Genomic DNA, 22835 nt, shown 5'->3' with positions numbered 1-22835 from the left:
TCCTAAAATGGCGAACTGTTGGTCTTTTGTTAATGGTTGTTGGAAAACTGTATTGAGAACTTTAAATATGTTATTCCAAAATGAGCAGATTTTTGGGCATGACCAGAATATATGTGAGTGGGTTCCTAAATGAGTACCACAATTTCGCCAGCAGGTATCAGGATTTGTAGTCTTCATTTTGGCCATTATCTCTGGGGTTCTAAAATATCTCATGACCACCTTCCATTTGAATTCTCTCCACAGCCCAGAGTCACGAGATGGGCTTCACCGAACACCTCTTCCCAGGCGTCCTCTGAGATTTGAGTGCCAGTCTCAGCTTCCCACCTTGCCTTAATATCCAAAGTTGCACTTGTACTGAAACTCATAAATGCGTTATAGAAATTGCTGATTAATTTTGGGGAGGAATTACTTTGAAATATTTTTAGAAATATTTCCTCAATGGGTGAGGGCTCCAAAACTTATGAGTCCCTTTTCTGACGTCCTGATAACAAACAATAAATATATGCAATTTTTTTCTGGGGGGATAGAACAGTAGTAAACATAAATACATAGCTCTAATATCCTTATATAATCAGTTTTTTTTGGCTATGTATGTGCAAAAGTCTTGGGCTACAATTCATTTCTTTAAATTTTGATTCTAAGCTGTCATATTTGATTTTTTAAGGTAGTCTTGAGCACTAATTTTCTCAGCTTTCTGTGGATTTGTCTTTGGACACTGGATGGTTTTTGGCTCATTTTCAGTCTAGTCCTGAACATTTTTGGAGGAAATCTTTTTTTCTTTGACCTATCCAGCATAAGTAACTCAAGGATGAACCAGTAACAGACAACTTAGCAAAGAATTTTAAGTTGTATCTTTATGCACTTTGGGTTGAACAAAAAGATTGCATAAAAATGTAAGGAACTTAACACAATCGCTTCATTTCAAATGCAGGTCAAAAGCAACTGAACTAATTAAATACCTGAAAATAAATTGTTAGTTTCTAATACTTGTTTTAAAAGCCTTTGCTGGTAATAACAGCCTGAAGTCTTCTTGACCCCATGGACATCAGTAGATGCTGCGTTTTCTTCTTTTTAATACTCTGCCAGGCCTTTACTGCACCAGCTTTCAGTGTTTTAGCAGGCTAGTCCAATCTAGCCTTTCTATTCTTGAGGCTTATGAGTGGCTCGCACCTTGCAGTGAATCCTCTGTATTTGCTTTCATGGTAGACTTGGATATCGATACGCCTATTTCCTGGAGAGTGTTGTTCACTTGGTTGGCTGTTGTGAAGGGGTTTCCTCTTCACCATGGAAATGATTAGAAAAATCCTTTAATTGTCCCACAAGGGGAAATTTAGTGGACGATCATCCACCACTGTTATCTTCCAGGTCACTCACTCCTAATATTGTAGCACTTTCTCAGATGGTTTTTTTCTGGATGGCTTGTTTCACCTGCATGGAGAGCTCCTTTGACCGCATGTTGTCTGTTTACAGCAAAATCTTCCAAATCAAACCTCAAATCAACTTCAGGCCTTTTATCTGCTTATCTACCTTTATCTGCTTAAGTGATAATGACATAACGAAGGAATTGCCCGCACCTACCTGAAATAGCTTTTGACTCAACTGTCCAACTACCTTTTGTGCCTTTAAAAAGAGAGTGGCACATATTTAGGACCTGAAACTCCCAAACCCTTCATCCAATCTGAATGTGGATACCCTGAAAGATGCATCAGGCCCCCAATTGATTCATCCACTGTTTCCCAAAGCCACGTCAAAAACGGTAAAGAAGCCATTCTTAAAAGCTGTATGTCATTATTATGAAGTGGATGAGAATAGAGGTACAACAATGAGTGTGTACAGCTACTACAGCCACCATATAAAACACAATGGAGGCTTAGTCATGGTTTTGGAGTTGCATTTCACTCAGCGGTGTAAGGAAGAAAAAAAGAAAGTTTAGTCTGTGCTGAAGAATGAAGTTGGTCATACAAAATATTGACTTTCAAGCTTGTTTGAATTGTACAAACTGTGTTTTTGACTTATATATTGTAGTTTCCTTTATGTCTGTGAAGGTTCTCAGTCATCCAGGTCATCACAGTCTAAGGAGCTTGGAAAGAAAAGCGTCTGGAATTCTTTAAGTTGCTTGAAGACGTTTCACCTCTCATCTGAGAAGCTTCTTGGTGGAGAGTCCCAGATTTAAGCCCTATGGGAGTGTCCCCCACAAAAGGCAAAAAGGACCCCCTGATCAGTGTTCTAAGGTTTTTATCTAAACTTTAGAACTGAAGAAGTTTCTCGGATGAGAGGTGAAACGTCTTCAAGCAACTTAAAGAAGTCCAGACGCTTTTCTTTCCAAGCTCCTTAGACCAGCGGTCCCCAACCCCCAGGCCTCGGACCGGTACCAATCCGTGAGTCGTTTGGTACCAGGCTGCGAGAGTTGAAGCTCAGGTGTGAAATGTATGGTTTTCAGGGTTTTTATCGGTTTTCAGTGTTATTTTGTTATCGTTTTTATCGTTAACTCGATTTCCTGGGTCTTTTCACGTGTGTTATGAATAAATCTTCTTTTTTTTTCGGTACCGGTACTAGTTTTATTTTGTTGTATTTATCTGCGCCACCTTAAAGGCCGGTCCGTGAAAATAATGTCGGGCATAAACCGGTCTGTGGCGCAAAAAAGGTTGGAGACCGCTGCCTTAGACTAGTTTCCTTTATGTTTGTACACACTTCAATAAAACTGCTGCATTTATTTTCCAGTGAAATGAGGGGTGGCTTAAGACTTTTGCGCGATACTGAAGCCCAACGACTGATAACTGAAGTGGATGATAACTCACACTCAGCTTTATACTTTAAAGGTGTTCCTTGTTTTTCTTTCCTTCCTCTTTTCCTTTCTCCTTTTCTCATCCAATAGCCAAAATACCCCCCCCCCCCCCAGCAGCCCTGGGACTCTCAGCGTTCTCTGTTTGCCAAACATCATACAGCATTTTTACAGTGAGAGTGCAGATAGCCAAAGAGAATGCATGAAGACAGTTTTAATTTATTCCTGTGAAAGTTTTCAACATGAATAAAACATCTCTCCTGACTTCAAAGGAAAAATAAAGCAAAATAATAAACTGGCATTGTGTGATTCCAGATCTTCCTCATTCACACTAAAGTCTGGCACAGTTGAGAAATTTGATTAATTTTCTGTAGAGGATCTGCTCCTTCACATGGCGGTTGGTTTCATTAAATAAACCAAGGTTTGCTTTTCTAGCTTGTGTTTTGAGGCACTTTGTAGAGGATAGCAGTGCTGTGATTGTGGTTATTTTTTCATCTCAACCTTCAACTGATTTTGCTTACACTGAATGAATGCAATGGTTATTCAACACATCTGAAAATAAATACAGATTTTCCCTTGCTGAGATTATCTTTCAGCAGCTTATAGAAACAACATGACGAAAGCGAAAGGGTCACCAAACACATGAAGGCACTTAAAATATCTACCTGATCCGATGACTTCCTCTATTTTGACACAGGAGGGATCGATTTCTTTGGCAAACTCCCGCACAGCCTCATTGGGGTCCTCGTAGGTGAAAGGGTCAATATAGATCTTGACCCCTGGTGAACTGTGACCCTCAGAAAGGCTGGGAAAGGTCACAGTGGGTGTGGGTCCACTGAACATGTCTGGCCTCAGAGTCACCTCTGAGGAGAAAGGCAGAAAGCTCGAATACACACACTGTTTTAACACATCATATTTTATGTATCGTGATAAAGAAATAAAGAGCGCAGTGTTAGGAGGGGGGTCGTACCTCCTCCTGTGTTGTACTGCTGCAGCTTGTCACCATATACGCTCTCCTTCAGCTGCCTTCTCCTGCAGACAGAAACACGGACACAGAGATTTACGGGGAAGAAAAAGTGGCAAGTAGGTAAAAAAATAAAACAACTCAAAGTTAGAAATGTTGCAGAAACATCATGCTAATTGGTTGTCCTCTCGCTGTTTCTCTTTTGAGGTGAAATAAATTGTTTTCCAGAAGTGTGCTTAAGAGAGAGTCTGTCAGGAAATCATTAGTATTGGGTGACTTGCTCGTGCTCTTTGTCATCAGCTCTTGTTTCCCGCTTCTCTCCGAGGCTGAAACTAAAGGAATGCACGCAGTAATATTTTAATATGTGGACTGATCTCCACAGCAGACACCTAATACTGAGCGCAGGAGAGACAGCTTGCCGTATTAAATATTATAATTTAATATTTTTTTTGCATCACTTGTGCGTGATTTTTTGGTCTACAACTTTATTTCTACTAGGAGTCATTTCAAATCCTTTTTTAAAAAAATATGTGAAGTACATTTAGAAATGCTCCCTTCGCGTACACAACCAATGTTTTTTCATAAGAATCTTTTGTTCTTGCACTCTAATTTTGATATTTCTCCTTCACATAGCCCACCTCTCCCTTAATGTCAGCTAGGACAGGCTCCAGTTCATCTGTGACCCCCTAACAGGATAAGAAAACAAATATTTTATAGTCCAATGCATGCAAAATTTAAAGTTAGACTAACTTGTAGGTCTCCTTGCTGTCAGTGGCTGTGGCCATGAATGACCATTATTCGGAAAATGCCACACTCGGTTTTTTGTAGTACCATATGCAGATACAAAAGTATTGGAAATAGCTAACAATAATAGCAATAGCAGCAGCAAGTGTAGTTTGAGCTTGAATCAGTTGATCAGCGAAAGGTTAAAGACTACAGTGTACAGAGAGGATTTTACTTAGATGCACACACGCGACTGCAAGCAGATATACTGGTAAACATACCGATTCTACATTTAAGGTGAGAGAGCTGCAGCTGTCAGTGGTGGAAGCTACACTATATTGCCAAAAGTCAAAATGCAGCCATCCAAATCATTGAATTCAGATGTTGCAATCACTTCCATGACCACAGGTGTATAAAATGAAGCAGCTAGGCATGCAGACTGCTTCCACAAACATTTGTAAAAGAAGAGCTCAGTAAATTCCAGAATGTTACCGTGATAGAGGAACAAGTCCAGCTGTGAAATTTTCTCACTACTAAATATTCCACAATCAACTGTTAGTGATATTATAACAAAGATGAAATGATTGGGAACAACAGCAACTTGGCCATGTAGTGGTAGGCTATGTAAAATCACAGAGCTGAGGTGCATCGTGCACAGAGGTCACCAACTTTCTACAAAGTCAATCTCTACAGACCTCCAAAATTCATGTGGCCTTCAGGAACAGTGAACAACGGTCGAACAACAGCCTTATGTCACCAAGTGCCATGCAAAGTGATGAATAAAGTGGTATAAAGCACGCCACAGACTAGAGCAGTGCAGATGTCTCGTCTGGAGCAACGAATCACACTTCTCCATCTGGATGACTGCGGGTTTGGTGGTTGCCAGGACAAGGGTACTTGTTGGGGCTGTCCCTCATAATATCCAGTGAGAGGAACTTGTAATTCTTTCATTTCATGCTCCCAACTGTATGGGAACAGTTTGGGGACCTTTCCTGATCTAACATGAATGTGCATCAGTGCACAAAGCAAGGTCCATAAACGCATGGATGAGTGCGTTTGGTGTGGGAGAACTTGACTGGCCTGCACAGAGTCCTGACCGTGCACTCCTGGGATCAATTAGAGCGCAAATGCACTTCTGGAAGAATGGTCAAAAATTCCCATAAACACTCCTAAACCTTGTGGAAAGCCTTCCCAGCTGAGTTGAAGCTGTTATAGCTGCAAACCCCATGGATTAAGAATGGGATGTCACTCAAGTTCATATAAGTGTGAAGGCAGACAAGCAAATACTTTTGGCAATATAGTGTATATATAGTAAGGTACCATTTAATGCAACTTCAACTGTACTTCGTTTTAAAAGTATTATTTTACTTTCTAAGACATTTATTTAACAGCTCCAGAAAATAGTTTAAGATGAACATTTTACACAGTTGATAATGTTTTTAAATAGAGCACATTATTAAAGCCGACACCAGTGGTTTTAACCTTCAAGCTCGCTGAATTACAAAAAGCAGAATGGAATGAGATCAGTCAAACGTCTGTTTTTTAACAGCTGCAACAAATAGGGATTTTTTGGTTCCGAATTTCTCACATGGTTTAATATCAATCGAAATTCAAATGATAAGACACCAAAAAAACCAAAAAAAAACATCAAAGATGAAAAACAAACAACAGATTAGTTTATCACATCTTTTTCTTCTTCTTCTCTACCACCAATCATGTCCTCAACCCCTTTACCCTATTACCCCTATATGTAAAGTAAGTAAGACAAGCTGTTCATGCACTGATGCCTGTAATTTAACAATCTAACGATGCCATACAGAATAATATGACACCCAGAGGCGCCAAAGCGGTACTTTTGCAACATTGCTTCATTTTAGTGGTCAAGCAGGAGGTGGTGGACTGCCACAGAGTTCCTCTCATCTCCAACTGGAAAAATGATGAAATGCTGCCTCCTGGTTGGGGTTTAGAAGCTTGTATCAAATATGATGGCCTCTTATTCCCAAGTAACAGGAAGTGCAGTGTGACTTGAACCAACAGATTGGCACAAGATCAGCAGTGATGTGGGTGCTGTACCAGACTGTCATGGTAATGAGATTAGCACTCCACCAAGTCCAACTTTCATAAGACTGCAACAAATAGTGCAAATAGTGATCATGAGATCTAGTAATGACCAAACGACTAAGACCGATGAAATCAGTTTCCTCTGCAGAGGGAATGGGCTCAGCTTTGGAGATAAGGAGAACAGCTCAGACATCCAAAGGGATCTCCTGCGACTCCCGGTCTCAAGGGAGCCTTCCATTGGAGGTCGTTGGGTATATCCAAACATGAGGTGACCCTAGAATAGACTCAAGGCTCACTCGAGTGATTGGGAGCAACTGGGAACACCTCAGCTCCTCCAGGATCAACTGGAAAGTGTTGCTGGGGAAAAGACCCTACTTGGCTTAGTGCCATTGTGACCTGATTGTCTATAAGTGGAAGATGACGAATAGAGGGATGGATGGTGTTTTGTAAGGACTGACGGATGGACATTTTAGTACAATTATTCATGCAGAACTTTCACTTGTCATTTATTTTTTGTCACATCAACAACATATAAAATGTTACTTTAAAGGAGGTACATCAGCTGTGGCTACGCTCCACACCACACACTCCCAGAGGCTTCCATTATCTGGTTTACGCTTAAGTAGCGATAGCTAGGTGCTAGGTGCTGCTCATATGGTTGATAAACTTCCATTTTTTTCTTTTTTTCACCATTTTAGCTGAAATAGAAGAATGCATGTGCAGCAGCTCTCTTATTCATTTAAAGGAGCTTTGTTAAAATACATTTATTTGATTGATATTTGTGGGTGTCAGATTTATTTTACTGGGTAATTATATTTGAAACAGATGGCAAATGTCAGGAAAGAGAGCAGGGGATTAGTAAAATGGGTGAGGGATTCTGTTGCTGGGGGCATTTTTATTCATGTGGTATGCTCCATGGCCAATCGGCCCTGAACATTTATCCTGGAAAAAAATATGTTGTTCAAAGTCCACTTACTGCTTTTAAAAAAGCATCTACCAGTCTGTCTCAGCTAATCGATTTCCTCAGCGGTCATTAAATAACGTGATCTAAAGACGTGATGTGTGGAAGCTGCAACTGTGCTACTGAAGTGCCGCTTTGTCCACGTAATTACAAACACCTTTGCATTTCGTTCAAAGCTCAAAAAAGAGGGGAACTGTTGTTTTAACTATCAGTTCATGTTCATAGTCTGACAAGTGAAAAGTATGTTATTTAATAGGACACGTGTCTAGCATCTCTACCTCTTTGGATTTTGCAGTGACAGACATTTATGTGCAGCTGCACTTTCGTGTGAAGTGAGCAGGTGTGTCAGCTGTACATTACCTGGTACAGATGATGGCGATAGCTACTAGTGATACAATACACACTCCACCAACTAGAGAGCCAGCAATCAGAGAGAGCTGCTGTCCGAGCTCTGACTTATATTCATCTGCAGAACACACACACACACACAAATTAAGGAAAAAATATTATATTTCATACTCCTCATATGTTTCAGTCTTGCATACACACAGCTGAGCATTTCTGGAAGGGAAAATATATAACTGACACTTTTTTCTCTCTAATACACAGAAAATATAATTTACAAGGCTCATTTTACATGACTGCAAGCACTCTTCACAAACACACACACACGCACACACACACAGAAAGTAAGGGAGAATTTAATCACTTCACAGCCAGAATTTCACTCTTGCGCAACCCTCTCACATTCCCTCTCTCAGCCCTACACTCGCTTTCCTCTCCACCACGAAAACCCACACCCACACAAACACCTCCACACACTCCAGATAACCACCCACACACTTACCGTCGGTGAGGGTTTGGAAGAGCATGTCTTTGCTGTAGGCTCCGTAGCCCGCTACAGTGCGGGCCCTCACCTGGACCACATAGCCGGTCCCGGGTCTCAGACCCTCCAGAACCACATTAGGTGTTTCGCTTAGGACCATCGAACTGTTCAGCACAGATGACTGCAACTGCGTGTGAGGTACAGAGACAATTAGGAGATATATTTAAGAAGCAGCCCAAACAGTCTGTCTGTAACCAAAATATTCTTTTAGTCTAACTTCAGCACTTAGTTTTGGCCAGTATAAACAAAAATACATCCAAAGTAAAGCGAAAACAAAAGAAATTGGTAAAAGCACCCTTTGCCAGGCTTCATCACATTGCCCTGTTCCAAATAACAAAAATATTACAGTTACATGTAGTGGTACAATATGTAGTCATGGAGATAGTTTGGGTTTATTAATCCATATTTGGATATCTGTGTTTTCATGTAATGTGAAGCTGAAACAGGAAAAAAGTAATCCACAGGCCTCACTGTGTATAGCTTTTAGTTTATTAAAACTTCACACAGAGAAGACACTGGATTGTTGTTTTAGGGAAGAGTGTGCTGTGATACACAGTGGCCAAAGCACGATTGTGTTTAGTCTCATTTCATTGTGGCTATTAAAAAGCAAGGCAACACTTCACATCGGTAGGTTTGGAATACTGGTGTCCCAAACTAAATAATATCATCATTTCAAAATGCATTTTGTATTTAATCAGTTTATCATTGTCAAAAATGAAAATTTGTTTGATGAATTTGTAACTTCTACAAAATTGCAAAAAACTAAGAAATTGAGAAGGTGGCAAACACTTTTTAGCAGCACTGTGTGTGGGTCACTTTCTAACCTAATCCACCTCGAGAATACAAGAAGTCTACGTGTGCCGCCTTTCTTTCTGTTGTAATGATCTCCAGAGCTGAGAGTTGTACACAGACACAAGAGACTCATCAGTATTACACCCCATGATTCAACAGCTAGAACAACCTTAAGAAGGAATAACTTAACATTTCCTTAATGACTTTCTAATCCACTGTACGAGGATTTATAGAGGCGCTCACACTTTCTGCTCTTCAGTTAATCAAGTGTGTTTGATTAGCAGCACCTGGCTGCCACTTACCCTCTCAGTTCCTATGGAGGCAGCGACTGATTCTGAGTTGTTGTCAAATAAATAATGACACAGTGCACATGTTTTGTAGTCCATCTGAGTTTGTATTTACCTCATTCAAAGACCAGATGCATGCACCAGATGTGTAAAACTTTCTTTTGACCCTGACTGTGCACAGCAGCAGTTGCTTGTAGATGGATCGATGGTTGCCAGTTTGAAAATTTGAACATATTATCCAACCCCTCTGGTCAGCTCTATTGCATCTGTAACCATAACCAGCGCTCACCTCATGGTTACACTGACATCCTGGATAAAACGATCTACACTATGGAAAAGTGAGTGATGAATAAAGAAACACTGCTTAACTTACACCTCTGTGTCGAAACTAAACACTAAGATTGGGAGACTGCCATTTTTTGCAGCACATAAAGATTCAATAAGTCAGGTTCCTCTTTAAAACAGAAAAGGTCAGAAACAAGCATTTTGCGAGGTGTGGAGCCCTATTCAAAACTAAAGAACTCCTAAAGCTGCTGCTTTTGCAGACTTGATATTGGTATTCTTAAACAGATTACACCATATGATTTGTGAGGCTTAATTTGATTCAAAATGGGCAGAAGGCATTCAAAATACAGCGGCAGACTGAGTGTTTGCTGAATTAATATAATGATTCTGTGCACAGGAAACAGATTCCACACAGCAGAAAACAGTATGTGAGCTTAACCTTCCCTTCCCCATCAGTCTCTTATACTAAACTGTAACCAGAGTAAAGGGCAAAGTTGTCCTGTTCTCTCTGGAAACCTAAATCCTCACAGGATCCTCTCAGACATCAAAGGTTCCTCTGGTACAGTTGCAGTCACTGTCAGAAGGCAAGAAGTCAGAAATCTTTAGCTGGCACTCGTGCGATTTCCAACATTTACCCCGTTAGCACCACTTTGGAGCCAACCCAACAAAAACAATGAATAGTCTTTAGCGATCCTTTGTCATTATTTCTGGAAAGATACATAAACATGATATGTTTTTCCAGTTTTCTTGGTGTGGTAACACAGAATCTTCCCACATGAGAACAAATGTTGTTCAGGCTTTTTCAAGCTCACTATCGTTAACATTTCTAAACCTCCAGTTTTTGTTTCATATGATGCTCCTTGCCCTCATATATCTTCCAGTTACGTTTTCACCCCTTTTAACCCCACCCCCCTTCATTCCCTGCATATATAGGTATTTCTGTCACAATGCAGTTAATTAGCTATTATCCTCAGAGACAGGTGAGAATTTGGTCTTCACCCCTTCCATTTCTTCTTCTGGACTGAATTAGGTATGAGACCTATCAGGCCACTCCAATAAACCAAAGACCACCACCTTGCACTGCTATCTTTCTCTGTCTGCCTTCTAGACTTCCTGTCTTCAGTCGGTTTCTTTCAGATAAAAAAAAAAAAAAAAGCTTCACTGCAGTTAATTTGAAATGGAGTCTGGAGAGAATGACAGATATAATGTGGTGATGGCATGAAAGTAGAGGGAGGGAAGCATGCAGTGAGGATGAAGGGTGGTAGGGTGGAGGGGGTCAAAAGCATAGCAAAGATGAGAGGAAGAGAGATGACGGTGGTGATGAACAGGACAGGTCAGGAGGGAAAAGAGTGGGAAGAAATTGAGGGAAAAGCAGACGAAAGGCTGGGAAGGCTACCAGAAGATGGAACGGATGAAAGAGGGTTAAAGATGATTGTTTTTATTATCGTAATCTTTCATAACCAACACTCATCCCCCGATCATCAGCCCCCTTTGTTGCTGCAGGGCCTGTTTACTTTTCCAATATGCGATATCATATAGTATTTATTACCTTCATTCATGTCATCTTAATATACTGATTTCTCTTATTAACATATATAAAAGACGGACGCTGCTAATTGCTTTCTCGTAATTAGGACATAACGCAAGGACAAGTGTTAAAGGCTTGAAAAGAATGCGTTATATTTGCAAGTGGACAGAGAAATGGGGTATTGTGTTGGGGGTGAAGTTTGAATTTGAAGGTGTGTGTGTGGGTGGGGGGGAGGGAGGATGAGGGTGGCTCTATGTTTGCCAGAATGAAGAGGTTAAGGGGCAGCCCATATGGGAAGGCCTGGTAGCCAGAGATAAGTAATGGGGAAAAATCCAGCCTTCTTGCACCATATCAAATCTACTACATTAAAACCTCATTATCTATAGAGTGGGAGTGGAAAAGGAAGGTGCGGGTGGGGAGGATGGGGGGGCGAGAGAAGGTGGAGAAATGACAAAAAACTGCCAGAGCAGGAGGTAGAGTACAGCTGTCTGGTAAGAAAAACCTGTCCTCTCTCTGCAGGCTTATCAAACCACTCCCCGGGGACATCTTCACTTTCAAATATGTGCTAAAATTAGTCTTTATGTGGCCGACTGCTCCGTGGTGTGAAACGCAGCGACTGAATTGGCTTCTGCGTTAAATGATATTGAAGTAAAAGCAACAGCAAATAAGGCTGACTTAGAGTAAAGTCACTGTCATGATTTTGACTAACTAAGGATTTTATCTGTGGCTGTCACACCACAGGTGCAGTACATCTCTCAGTGAGAGCACTACTTCTCACCGTGTACTCAGCTCACTTTAATTGCCCTGCGAGAGGCAGAATCTCGACCTCCTCTTCTCTCCCTACTCTCCATCTTTCCTGGAACTTTGCTGATACCAAAACTGTGAGAATAAGAGGAGCGGTGAGTGCTCCATATGGAGATAGGGCTACTGTGCTCTTCCTGTTATTTATTTCTTTTTTGATGATGCCTAAGTGACAACGCTGTGTATGTAGAGTAAAAGACTGTGAAAGAAACACAAAAAAATGACGAACATGAAATACTAAACCCGCATAAGAATATAGATCAAATTAAAAAAGTGTTTTAAGGTGGTAAACAAAGCCACAACTCCTTCCTTTGCATCTAAGAGTACAATCACTATTTATGCTGGTGTAGGCTTTTCAGGAAGTGCATTATGGGATTGGCATGGTTGTGCTCTGCAGCTAGACAGCCAATGCACAGCTTTGTAGACTTTTGTCTACATGTAGTAGCTGTCTGCTGACAACAGGAGGCAGTGTCAAAAATATGCTGAGCAACAGGTCTGTAGAGTGTATTGATCCCCAAGTTGAAAAACCCCTGCATTCAACCTATTCACCTAAGCAGTCGACATTAGAACGATGCCACCTTATCCCATAGTCCAGCCAATGATGCGATTCACATTCGTATATACGCAGTTAATCAACATCATTGACAGGCTATGACAGCGTCCTTATGTGCTGACACCGGTGTTTTAGCTAGCAAAGCGGCGTGGCTGATGTGGAGTTAATGGCAACATGTACAACCACTGGAGATGTGAGCAGGACAGACGGAAGTTGACGGAAAAAGTGTGGACTTTATACCAGTTTTTAAATTGTGTTGATCGGCCACGTAAAACCAGAGTTATGATAAAAATATATGCAATGTTTGTTTTTCCTGAATACTATTGTTGTTTATATTTACTGCGGGAAGAAACGGTAAAAACTGCGTTTTATAAGGAAAACGCTCGAAAGCACTCTCCACCTGTGAGCAAAACCAAAACCAAAAAACCCCCCACCCTTTCCTGTTCGTCGGAAAAAGTACCATGTCGACCAATCAAAAAAATGATATGGCAACATGGCATTTAGTTGTTTAGGAAGGGGGGAAGTTTTAGGAGTGACAGCGGTGTTTTGAGATGAGAGATTTGCGACGTTTAGCGCAAATCTTGTGTGAATGTTACAGCTGTTACAGCAGTGATACATCTCCGGCTGTCAAGCCTGCAGGTATCAGGCTGTTGCTCTCCTTTATCTCATAGTGGACAGAAATTATTTTTTGGAGTGGCACAAATAATTTGTGTGGCATCAAATTTGATGCAGAACAGCTGATTGTTCTGTAAATAGTTTGAAATGTTTATTTAAAAACAACTTTGTTGTTTGCATAACTCAGTAACTTTTTTGAAGAAGTAACTATATAATTAATTGCCCAACATTGATCATTATATGCTGTATTTTGCAGACAGAGTTACAGGACTCTCTCCCAGACCACAGACTCATAATACAAGTCAGAGCTTTATTGGAGTTCAAGTTATTTTTACTTCCAATAGTGTTAACATACTACACAGGTCATGAACAAGATTTTTTTTAATTTTCATTGTAAGTGGGCTAAAGCACTTAATTAAAAGAAGTCTAACATAAATGTAAATGCTGTAGTTTGGTCATTTTAATAAACCATGTAACTTGGATGGATTTGATGCTGGCGTGACCACACATCTGCTGTTGCACACAGTGGTCTAAGGGGGCCGCTCAGGGAGTTTGTGTGTTCGCTCAGACACATGAAAAATTAGAGAGAACATTGCTGTAGACTGTTCTTGAAGTTCTAACACATTTGTTTACTACAGTCTTTGTCTGTGCTTTATCGATCTTTTCATGACTTTGTGGGCCCCCTTTACTGTTCAGGCCAGCGTTTGAATCCAGCATTCAACCTATGCATAGCATCAGCAACATCTACATACTGTTGGTTATTTTCTTGCTGTATGTAAGCAAGCCCACGTAGACTGCATAGCATAATCCTGTACTCTGCGTAGCCAAACACCTACGCAAACAGACTACAGACGCAGTACCATGAATCCCACTTGAAACAACTATTATCCGGTTCTGTGCTTCCGGATAATGTTTGAAATACAGCCAGTCCTACCCTGGAGAAACATGAAACATTTTACATTTGAACGACAGATGAAATGAAAATGATATAAATGGTTTTCGTTTATCGGAGATGAGTCACCCTCACCGAGCTTACGGAATCTCTCCTTTATTCCTAAAGGAAAAATCAGCGAGTGTCGTCTAATGCCCATTATAGATAAGAGACACTGAATCAGCAGGAGTCTAAATGAAAGTTTTGTATAAGAATTAGTGAGGTTTAAGAGACAGTAGTGAGACCTGCTATGGTGTATGGCTTAGAGATAGTGGCACTGATAAAAAGGCGAGTGGTGGAGCAGGAGGTGGCAGAGTTGAAGATGTTGAGATTTTAATTGGGAGTGAGCAGGAGGGACAACATTAGAAATGGAGGAGGGATAGTGGATGTACTGGGAAAAGGATGTTGAAGATGGAGCTGCAAGAGGATGAACACACAGAAGATTCACAGGTGTAGTGAAGGAGAACATGCAGAGGGTTGGTGTGACAGAAGACAATGTAGAAACAGGGTGAGAGCTAATGCTAACAGTTAACCAGCTAGAAAAGATAAAAATAAAGGTACATGCTGCTGAAAAATACCTGTCTTTAAAACTGTTAATAAGGCATCACAAATTATTACACAAATTAATTCAAAACTAACAATACAATTAAGTGCAATTTATAAAAAGCATTAACTCCACATATGTTGGAAAGCAAACCTTGAAGTAATAGGTACTGATTTTTAATTATGTAATGACAAATGGTTGCATTAGTGCCACATTAAGACTTAAAAAGCAGCAGCAGTATCCATAAAAATAAAAAGGAAAGATTCAAACACATGTTTTCAGTTGTTTTTGTGCAGCCCTGCGAAGTTGACAGCCCTGGAAAATTGGAATCTCTGAGCAAGTTCTCTGAAGCCACGGACTTTAGGGCTGCGCATGAGTGTTTTCATCAAAGAGAATAGATAACAAAAACAGTTGACAAGAGTACTGGGCATTTAAAGTTTGTACTTGCGCTCACAGTTGAGAGTTTCAATGAGTTATGGAAGTACCAACTCGCTGACAGTGTGTATTAAAAAGAAAAAAATGAGCACAGGGAGAAGCAGTGGTATTCCAAAAAATGCCAAAAACAATTTTCTTCAGATCTTGTGCGAAGGACTGAAGGATGGTGGGGAATGAAATGTGATCCATGGCTGAGGAGGCACGCGCTCTGTTTGGTGTATGTTACACAATCCCTTGTAGGTGCTTCACTCTTTGTTTTTAATCTGTCTGCAGCAAAAGTCTGTCTGTTTTTGCAGCTGTTGGCTCTGCTTCAAAAAAAGATGAGGACATTCTTATATTTACCTTTGGGTGATAGATATGGGAGTAATTTAACTCGGAGTCTCGAAATGCATTGCTTCCTATTTGCGGAATTACAAAGACAAGATATGCTGTCGCAATTTTCCTTTCTCTTCACAATTTTCTTTCCTAGAGCAACTTCTTTGATAGGAAAGCAATCAGAACCTGCATGTTTTACCACTGAATCAGAGGCTCACATTGGTGCCTCTGGTCTGACATTCGCTATTCAAGCTAGACTATGAAGTCTTTTGTTCCATAGTCTCCTGGTTCATACAAATTAGGACCTTGTCCACTACAGGCAGCTGAAGGCTTGATTGCTTCAGTAAGACAGCCTCACAGAAGACTGGTAGGAGCTTTGAAAAACACCCACTGAGGGGATAAATTGGTGGTTTAGTGTTTCTGCTTTTGAGTGAATCGATTAACAAGATTAAATGATCTTCCACTATTCTACATTACAAAAGCTGGAGTAACACTGTTATCAACGCTGCAGCAAGACATTCATATTGTGATCTCTTTTGCAAAACACTGACTCCAGAAGGGTAAATAATATTCTGTCTGCACAAGAAACTGCTTCATATCTGGAGTGCATCCACAGAATGGAAATCTGATCACAAAGCTAGAAGCATCTACGCTGCTCGAAAAAATGAAAGAAACAAATCAGAATATAGATCTGATCTCAATGGGGGGGAAAAATCATGCTGCCTGCATATCTATACTGATCGGGTAATGTGTTAGGAATTAAGGGATGTTACATTGTTTGATGGAAATGAAAATTACAAACATACAGAGGGCCTAATTCAAAGATACCTTGTAAATCCAAGTGAAGAAAAGTATGTGGCAGACCAGCCCATTTTACTGAAAATTCACCCCAGCCACTCAACATGGCACTCAATGGTTTGTATGTTCTCAATGTGCTTATGTGCATGCCTGACAACATCGGGGCATGCTCCTACTGAGACCACAGATGGTGTCCTGGGGCATCTCCTCCTAGATCTGGACCAGGACATCACTGAGCTCCTGGACAGTCTGTGGTGCAACCTTGCAGTGTCTGATGAACTGAAACATAACGTCCCAGACGCGTCCTATTGGATTTAGGTCAGGCGAGCATGGGAGCCGGTCAGTATGAACTCCTTTATCTTCCACAAACTGTCTGCAAACTTTTGCCACATGAGGTCAGGCATTATTGTGCAACAGGAGGAAACCAGGACCCACTGCACCAGTGTAGTGTCTGACAGTGGATTTCACAGTGTGCCAGTGTATTGTTGCCAATCCTGTAGAGGTCTCTGCGCCCCTCTGTGGATATGCCTCACCCCACCATCACTGACCCACCGCCAAACCTGTCGTGCTGAGCGAACATTCTTCATTTGTTCTCCAGACCCCTTCACGTCTGTCACATGTGCTCAGGGTAAACCGGCTCTTATCTGTCAAAGGCATATTCTGGTGTTCTGGCAAATGCCACAGTGTCGGCCAGTGAGCACAGAGCCCACTAGAGGACATCAGGCTAGCCTCATGTAGTTTGTTTCTGATATTTGGTCAGAGACATTCACACCAGTGTCCTGCTGGAGGTTTATTTTGTAGCTCTGGCAGTGCTCATCCTGTTTCTCCTTGCACAAAGGAGCAGATATCGGTCCTACTGATGGGTTAAGAATCTATTACAGTCCTGTCCATTTCTCCTGGAGTAGCTGTCGGTGTCCTGGAATCTCCTCCATGCTCTTGAGACTGTGTTGAGCGACAGAGCAAATCTCTTGGTGATGCCATGTATTCATGTCCCATCCTAGAGGAATTGAACTACCTTTGGAACCTCTGTGGGGTCCAGGTGTCACCTCATGCCACCGGTGACTGACCCTAACTGAACTAGTGCAAAAAATTGTCAGAAAAGACGGGGAGAGAAAAAATGTCAGTGGCCTCCACCTTTAAAACCATTCCTGTTTTGGGGGTTTTCAAAAGGTTTTCCTTTTTGTGAAGCAGTATATATAGAGAACATGGAAGTTCACATGATTAGCATGCCAAGGTCAAATCCTAAAAATGAATCCAACTCCAGGGCATGTCTCTACAGTGGTGAGATAGGCACTGGTGAGTCTCCTGCTCTTCTGGACTCTACAGCCAAGCCCTATGCTAAAGCACTACTTTGGTTGTGGAGGTTCCCCTCCAAGGTTTTGTTACAGGTGGCAGCAATGACCTTGTTTTGTTCACCTCCTTTGGATTAATAACCCCTCCACCACAACAACCTTCATATTCCTAAAAGGAGAAGCAGGTTTCTGGTTGCTTTTATCTGAAAAATTACTCACAATAATAAACTTTATTCCAGAAAAAAATACAGTTATAACCAACTAAAAATAATTTCTTCTATAGGGTGGCTGAGCTTAAACTTTAGAAATAGTTCAATCAATCCTGAGGGAGAACAGAATAGAGCTGGTGCTCCTTTATTTCTAAAAAGCTAAAGTGGTTCAGGCATTTCATAAGGCTGACTTCAGGGTGCCTCCCTTTGGAGATTTTCAGGGCATATGCATCATGTAGGAGACCCTAGGGTAGACTCGGACTTTGTGAAAGGATTTTATGTATATCTGATGTGGTACTGGAATGCCTCTGGATCCCTCAGGATGTGCTAGGAGACGCTGCTAAGGAGAAGAATGTCTGGACTAACTTGACCTGGCCTAAAGAAATGATAGATGGAGAATGTGGGCATCCCTCTTGTGCAGGAGATCAAGTACTGAGACTGAGAGTTTCCTTTTATTCTCAGTATAACTCAGAGGGTCAGGGTAGGGAAGAATAAAGAAAACTTCCAAAGAGTTCAGCTAATGGACACAAGTGGTTCTTCTCTCGGAGCACATTTCTGGCCTTTGCGAAACAGGAACAATAGGAGTAAAAGAAAGCTACAAAGGATCATTTTGAATATCGATCATTTTCCTTCAACCTTGCCTGCCTGGAACAGAAATCCTCAACACTCTGGCCTGGAAGAACGGATGCTTCTTGTTCTCTTTTCTGTGGCAGACTCCATCTCTCTGGGGTGAAAGGCTTTGCCCTTTTAAGATAAAGGTAACTATGTAATATCAGTGCTCTGTGCTGACTTCGGGCATGTACTGAGGTCCACGGAGAGACCTGAAGCCCACAGCAACAGAGAATGCTGAGGAGATGAATCTAGGACACCATCTTACTCAGCAAACAATAGAGAAATATTAGCGGCTGCAGTCTACAAACACTATGATATCCCGCCTCGCAGACTTTGGAACAGACAAAACAACATAAGCAGTAAATTGAATAAATGCATCGGAGCTGTATACATGACTGCCAATGAATATTTTCCTGTAAAACAGCAACAAAAGATATCGCCGTCTTGTGTGGCTACCTAAATATTTAATATTTCAGCTAGGATCGGATTAGCTGGAAAGGTTTTGGGGAAATTTGTCTAAATTACTGTCCATTTGTCTTCTAAAGTTTTCAGTAAAGACTAAAGAATTAGCTGCTTGAGACTCCCAAGATCAGCATGAGCTCTTACTGCTCCTGATTAGCCTAATGGTTGATTTAATTTTCATCTTCACAAATCCTAATTTGATCTTATATTGCATGTTACCGATAACAAAGCTGCAGCAGCCCAAACTACTCCCTTTGTTCGTGTTCGATTCAGTGAAACGCTGAGTTGGAGGGAGGCGGTCCTCATTGTCTGAAAACAGCTTTTTAAAGCCAGTTGTTAATGAATGGACACTCATCCTTCCTGCACAAATACGATCAACAAATTTATGTGTGGTTGAAAAAAGAAAGGCTCTACATCACTGTAAAACCCTGTCAGTATGGCTGCAGGCCCCATTAAATATGCATTGTAGCTCTAAGATCAATCCTGACTTATTAGGAAATAATATTGCATAAAAGATGATACATGAATAGGCATTCAGCACGAGTGGGAGACAAAAATACATCATTTATAAGAGCTATAAATTGTAGAAATATGCTGACAGGTTTCTGCCTTCAGCTGTCCTGAAATAATTGCCATGTTGATCAGCCACCAAACCCAGTGATGATGATTTTTATCAAGCTGCAGTTTTCATACTAAATGACAAGAAATATTTAATAACAACGGTATTACAAAAACGGCAGTACTGAGTACTGAGTTTCTTGAACGATATGATGGAGAACAGACACGTTCAGAAACATTTGTCATGGTGTCTGCTGCTGTTGGATGGATGTTCTCAAGGAGTCTATGAAACTACCAGACAGCCCGTAATCTTCTGTCAAGTATTAAAAACATAACATCATGCCTGTATAAATTATCGCCATACCCAATACACTTTTGAAGCTTCTCTTTGATAGATGAAAAAAATTTCAATTATTAAATTTTAAAAACTGGTTCTCTTCCATCCGCTGCCTGGAGTTATCCTACCCCCTTATTTTCTTAAACTCCTGGATAGATGTAGTACCTAACTATTCTTTTTTTGGTGAATATTTTAAAATTGCTATCAGCCTCTCCTCCTTATTAATATTAAACACATCTAATTTCTTTCAGTAACATATTTTTTGTTTGTTTTTTGTTTGCTGTTTTTTGTGTTTTCCAAGGGACTAAATCTGGAAACATAAGGTAGCACATACAATATCTACCTAGCAACAACACTTCTGTGAGCTCCTGATGTGTGTTTATAATTAATGCTTTATTGTTGATGAAGATGGGAACTTGAACTCTACATCACCACGGTGAGCAAGATAAATCTAGGAAATGATCTCACACCCAGCAAACAATAGAACACTATTAGTGACAGCGGACACTGTAACATATGTGAAACCATTAAGAGCCCCTAGTAAAAAAGCAGAAAGTGCAGTGCTGTGCGTGAGTCTATATTTTGCTAGGAAAATGTGAAATCGGTGTAGGGATTTATTGAAACATGCAGAAACATCCATAGAAATACAGTATTTAAGACAAAATCAGAGTTTATATAAATGTAACCAGCTTGAAAGTCAAGTCATTTCATATGATCGCCATTAGTCTTCAACACAGACTGTTTTGGGCAAGCTTTCTTATCATTTCTTTAAGCAGCCTTCAGGAATAGTTCCCTAAGCTTCTTGAAGGACTGCCTTTTGTTCTACTCTCTTCTGGGATGATCCCACATTGCTTTAATGATGTTAGGGAGGCCAATCCATTATGTGCCTTTTTGTTTTCTATCTGGGTTTCTACTGCACTAGTAGTGTGTTTGCGATCATTTTCATGCTGAAAAATTCAGCTCTTGTGTAACCAGTATGTAACAAAATATATAAACAATGGGCAAATCAGAAGATTTCAGGAACGACAGGAGCCCAGAGGATGGGTAACCACAATGAAAACACAACTGCAAATGATGAAGCAATAGTTCAACTGTATTTGAAATTTGTGCACTGTATTGCCTTTACAATAACAACCAAAATTGTGTGTGCGCGCACAGATACCCAAAATAAAAAAGAAAAGAATGTTAGACCCGGGTCTTTTAAAGTGTCAATAGGATCCAGATCAGGCCTGTTTGGTGATCTGGTGAGTTATTGGTGTGAGTTCAGTCCACGATCGATGTATGGTTTGCACTGTTTTGTCCTACCACAGTTCAGGCAACCAGACTTCAAATTTCAATTCCAAATGGGCTGTGGCTCGCCATCCATTGCAATGGAAAATTATTCCTCTTCTGCAGATTTCCACAAAGTCTGTAATCCAATGTTCTCCGAGGAGTCTCGGCTCCTTTCTCCAACTCAAAAAACCTGACCTAAGAGTGAGGTCAGAATTACTTCAAATGAACACGGTTCACACTTAACTAACACTTCTGTTTAAAGTATAAAGCATGAACAAAATGTGTTTCAATTTCTAATGTTGTACAACTAATCAAATTCTAAACGTTTTCATTACATGGCAATGTAGCTATCACCAATCATTAAAGCAATTCACACTGCTCATTAAAAGCAGCAAACTCAATATACTCTGCTCACGGTCAAGTAACAACAGTGATGAATAAAAGTAACACAATAAAACATTTCAATACAACAGATAGACATACTGTTTTTTCCTTAACCTAACAACAGCTAATAAGTTCTCAACTAACGCTTAACAACGGGAGTGAGCGTTTAGCACACTCGCTAGCTACTTGCATAGTACCGTCACCATTAGCGTTTGTTTTTTTGAAGCGAACAACATTAACATTTCAGGATGCCGATCAGCGGCTATAACAGTTTCGTTACTCACCAGTGCAAAGCACTTCGTATTCATAAAACTAGCTTCGGCTATCCAAATCTGGCGGCTAATCAAGCAGACACCAACAGCTTCGCTGTTTCAACAGCTACCACGTTTTCCCCACAGGTACTGCTATGGCGCGTGTGGTCTAAGCAGCCTTAGCAGCGCAACCAAACATGAAAAACAAGGCGGGACAAACAATCCCATTGGTTGGACTGCATTTGTATCCAGGTCAAAAAATAACCTTTGAGAAACAAAATAAATAAATAAATAACACAAATAATGCAATTCCATGCAAAATAATTTGGATTTTTTCTTTAGAGTCTCTCTCCAATCATGAGTGCTTTTAACTGAACAAAATAAAACACCTTTAATAATAATTACAATAAACAGTCTCTAATTCCATCTGTTTGCCACTGGGCTACACTTGCCAATCAGATGGTTTCCAGATGGTACTGCATGATGGATCAAAAATCTGACAGGACTTTTCAGTGTTCATAATTCCATCAATCTTGAAAATCCCCAACAACACTTTGTGAAATACAGCCCCAAACCATGAGAGGCTCCACCTTAGCTGTGTCCCAAAACGTAGGCTGCATCCTCCCGAGGCTGCATTTTTAGACCAATTACGCCACAGTGACACAATGAAGGCTGTCCCAATTCGTAGACTCCTCCGAATGCGGCCGACAAATGCGTCCTCCTTTTCCTAAGATTTGAAGGATGGGTCGGGTGTATCCTTCGTGGCCCACCATATCCCAGAATTCATAGCGCGGCCCAGCCAATTCCAGTTTCCAACAATGGCTGCAGCTACTTAGTTTTATTATTACTCTTATTACTCTTTCTGGGTCACAAAATAAACTTTTAACATATTTTAATGTAGCTGTGTAAACTTCAAATATCTGCTTGGTTTATCAAGACATCACATATCGCATATTTGTAAAAGTGCTCCGACCTTTTCGGAGACGTCTGTTACCCACCAGATCGATGGCTAGAGGGGGTTCAAGGGTCACTAGAGCAACTAGAACAGCGGACTCCTGGCTTCATCATTTTTTTGGCTAATTGAAAGCCACTCTTCCACCGAGACCATTTCTGATGAAGCTTCAGTGAACTGCTAATGGATCAGCTGAAGAGGAAGATGCATTTCTCTGATTAGATCTTTGTTGGACTTTTTCCTGT

At 40.7% G+C, this 22835-nt stretch overlaps 1 protein-coding gene and 1 long non-coding RNA gene across 2 annotated transcripts in view; both read right to left on the bottom strand.

The window, feature by feature from the left end:
- The window catches only part of LOC308400233 (ephrin type-B receptor 1-like), a 150689-nt gene that overhangs the window by 35912 nt on the left and 91942 nt on the right, over positions 1–22835 (bottom strand). The window contains exons 10-13 of the mRNA XM_080887799.1: positions 8339–8504; positions 7852–7957; positions 3753–3814; positions 3448–3645 (exon numbers count right to left, since the gene is read on the bottom strand). Of these exons, the coding sequence (XP_080743925.1) occupies positions 3448–3645; positions 3753–3814; positions 7852–7957; positions 8339–8504 (532 nt within the window). The remainder of the gene's footprint in view (positions 1–3447; positions 3646–3752; positions 3815–7851; positions 7958–8338; positions 8505–22835) is intronic.
- On the bottom strand, positions 20804–21947 carry LOC308400234. The gene is made up of 2 exons (XR_013972341.1): positions 21672–21947; positions 20804–21198 (listed from the first exon to the last, which is right to left on the bottom strand). It is a non-coding gene; the product is annotated as an uncharacterized lncRNA (long non-coding RNA).

Source organism: Rhamphochromis sp. 'chilingali', assembly GCF_963969265.1.
Source record: "Rhamphochromis sp. 'chilingali' genome assembly, chromosome: 7".
In the NCBI taxonomy this organism is placed as follows: domain Eukaryota; kingdom Metazoa; phylum Chordata; class Actinopteri; order Cichliformes; family Cichlidae; genus Rhamphochromis; species Rhamphochromis sp. 'chilingali'.
Note: the sequence above shows the minus strand (reverse complement) of the source record. Positions and strands in the feature narration are given on the sequence as shown.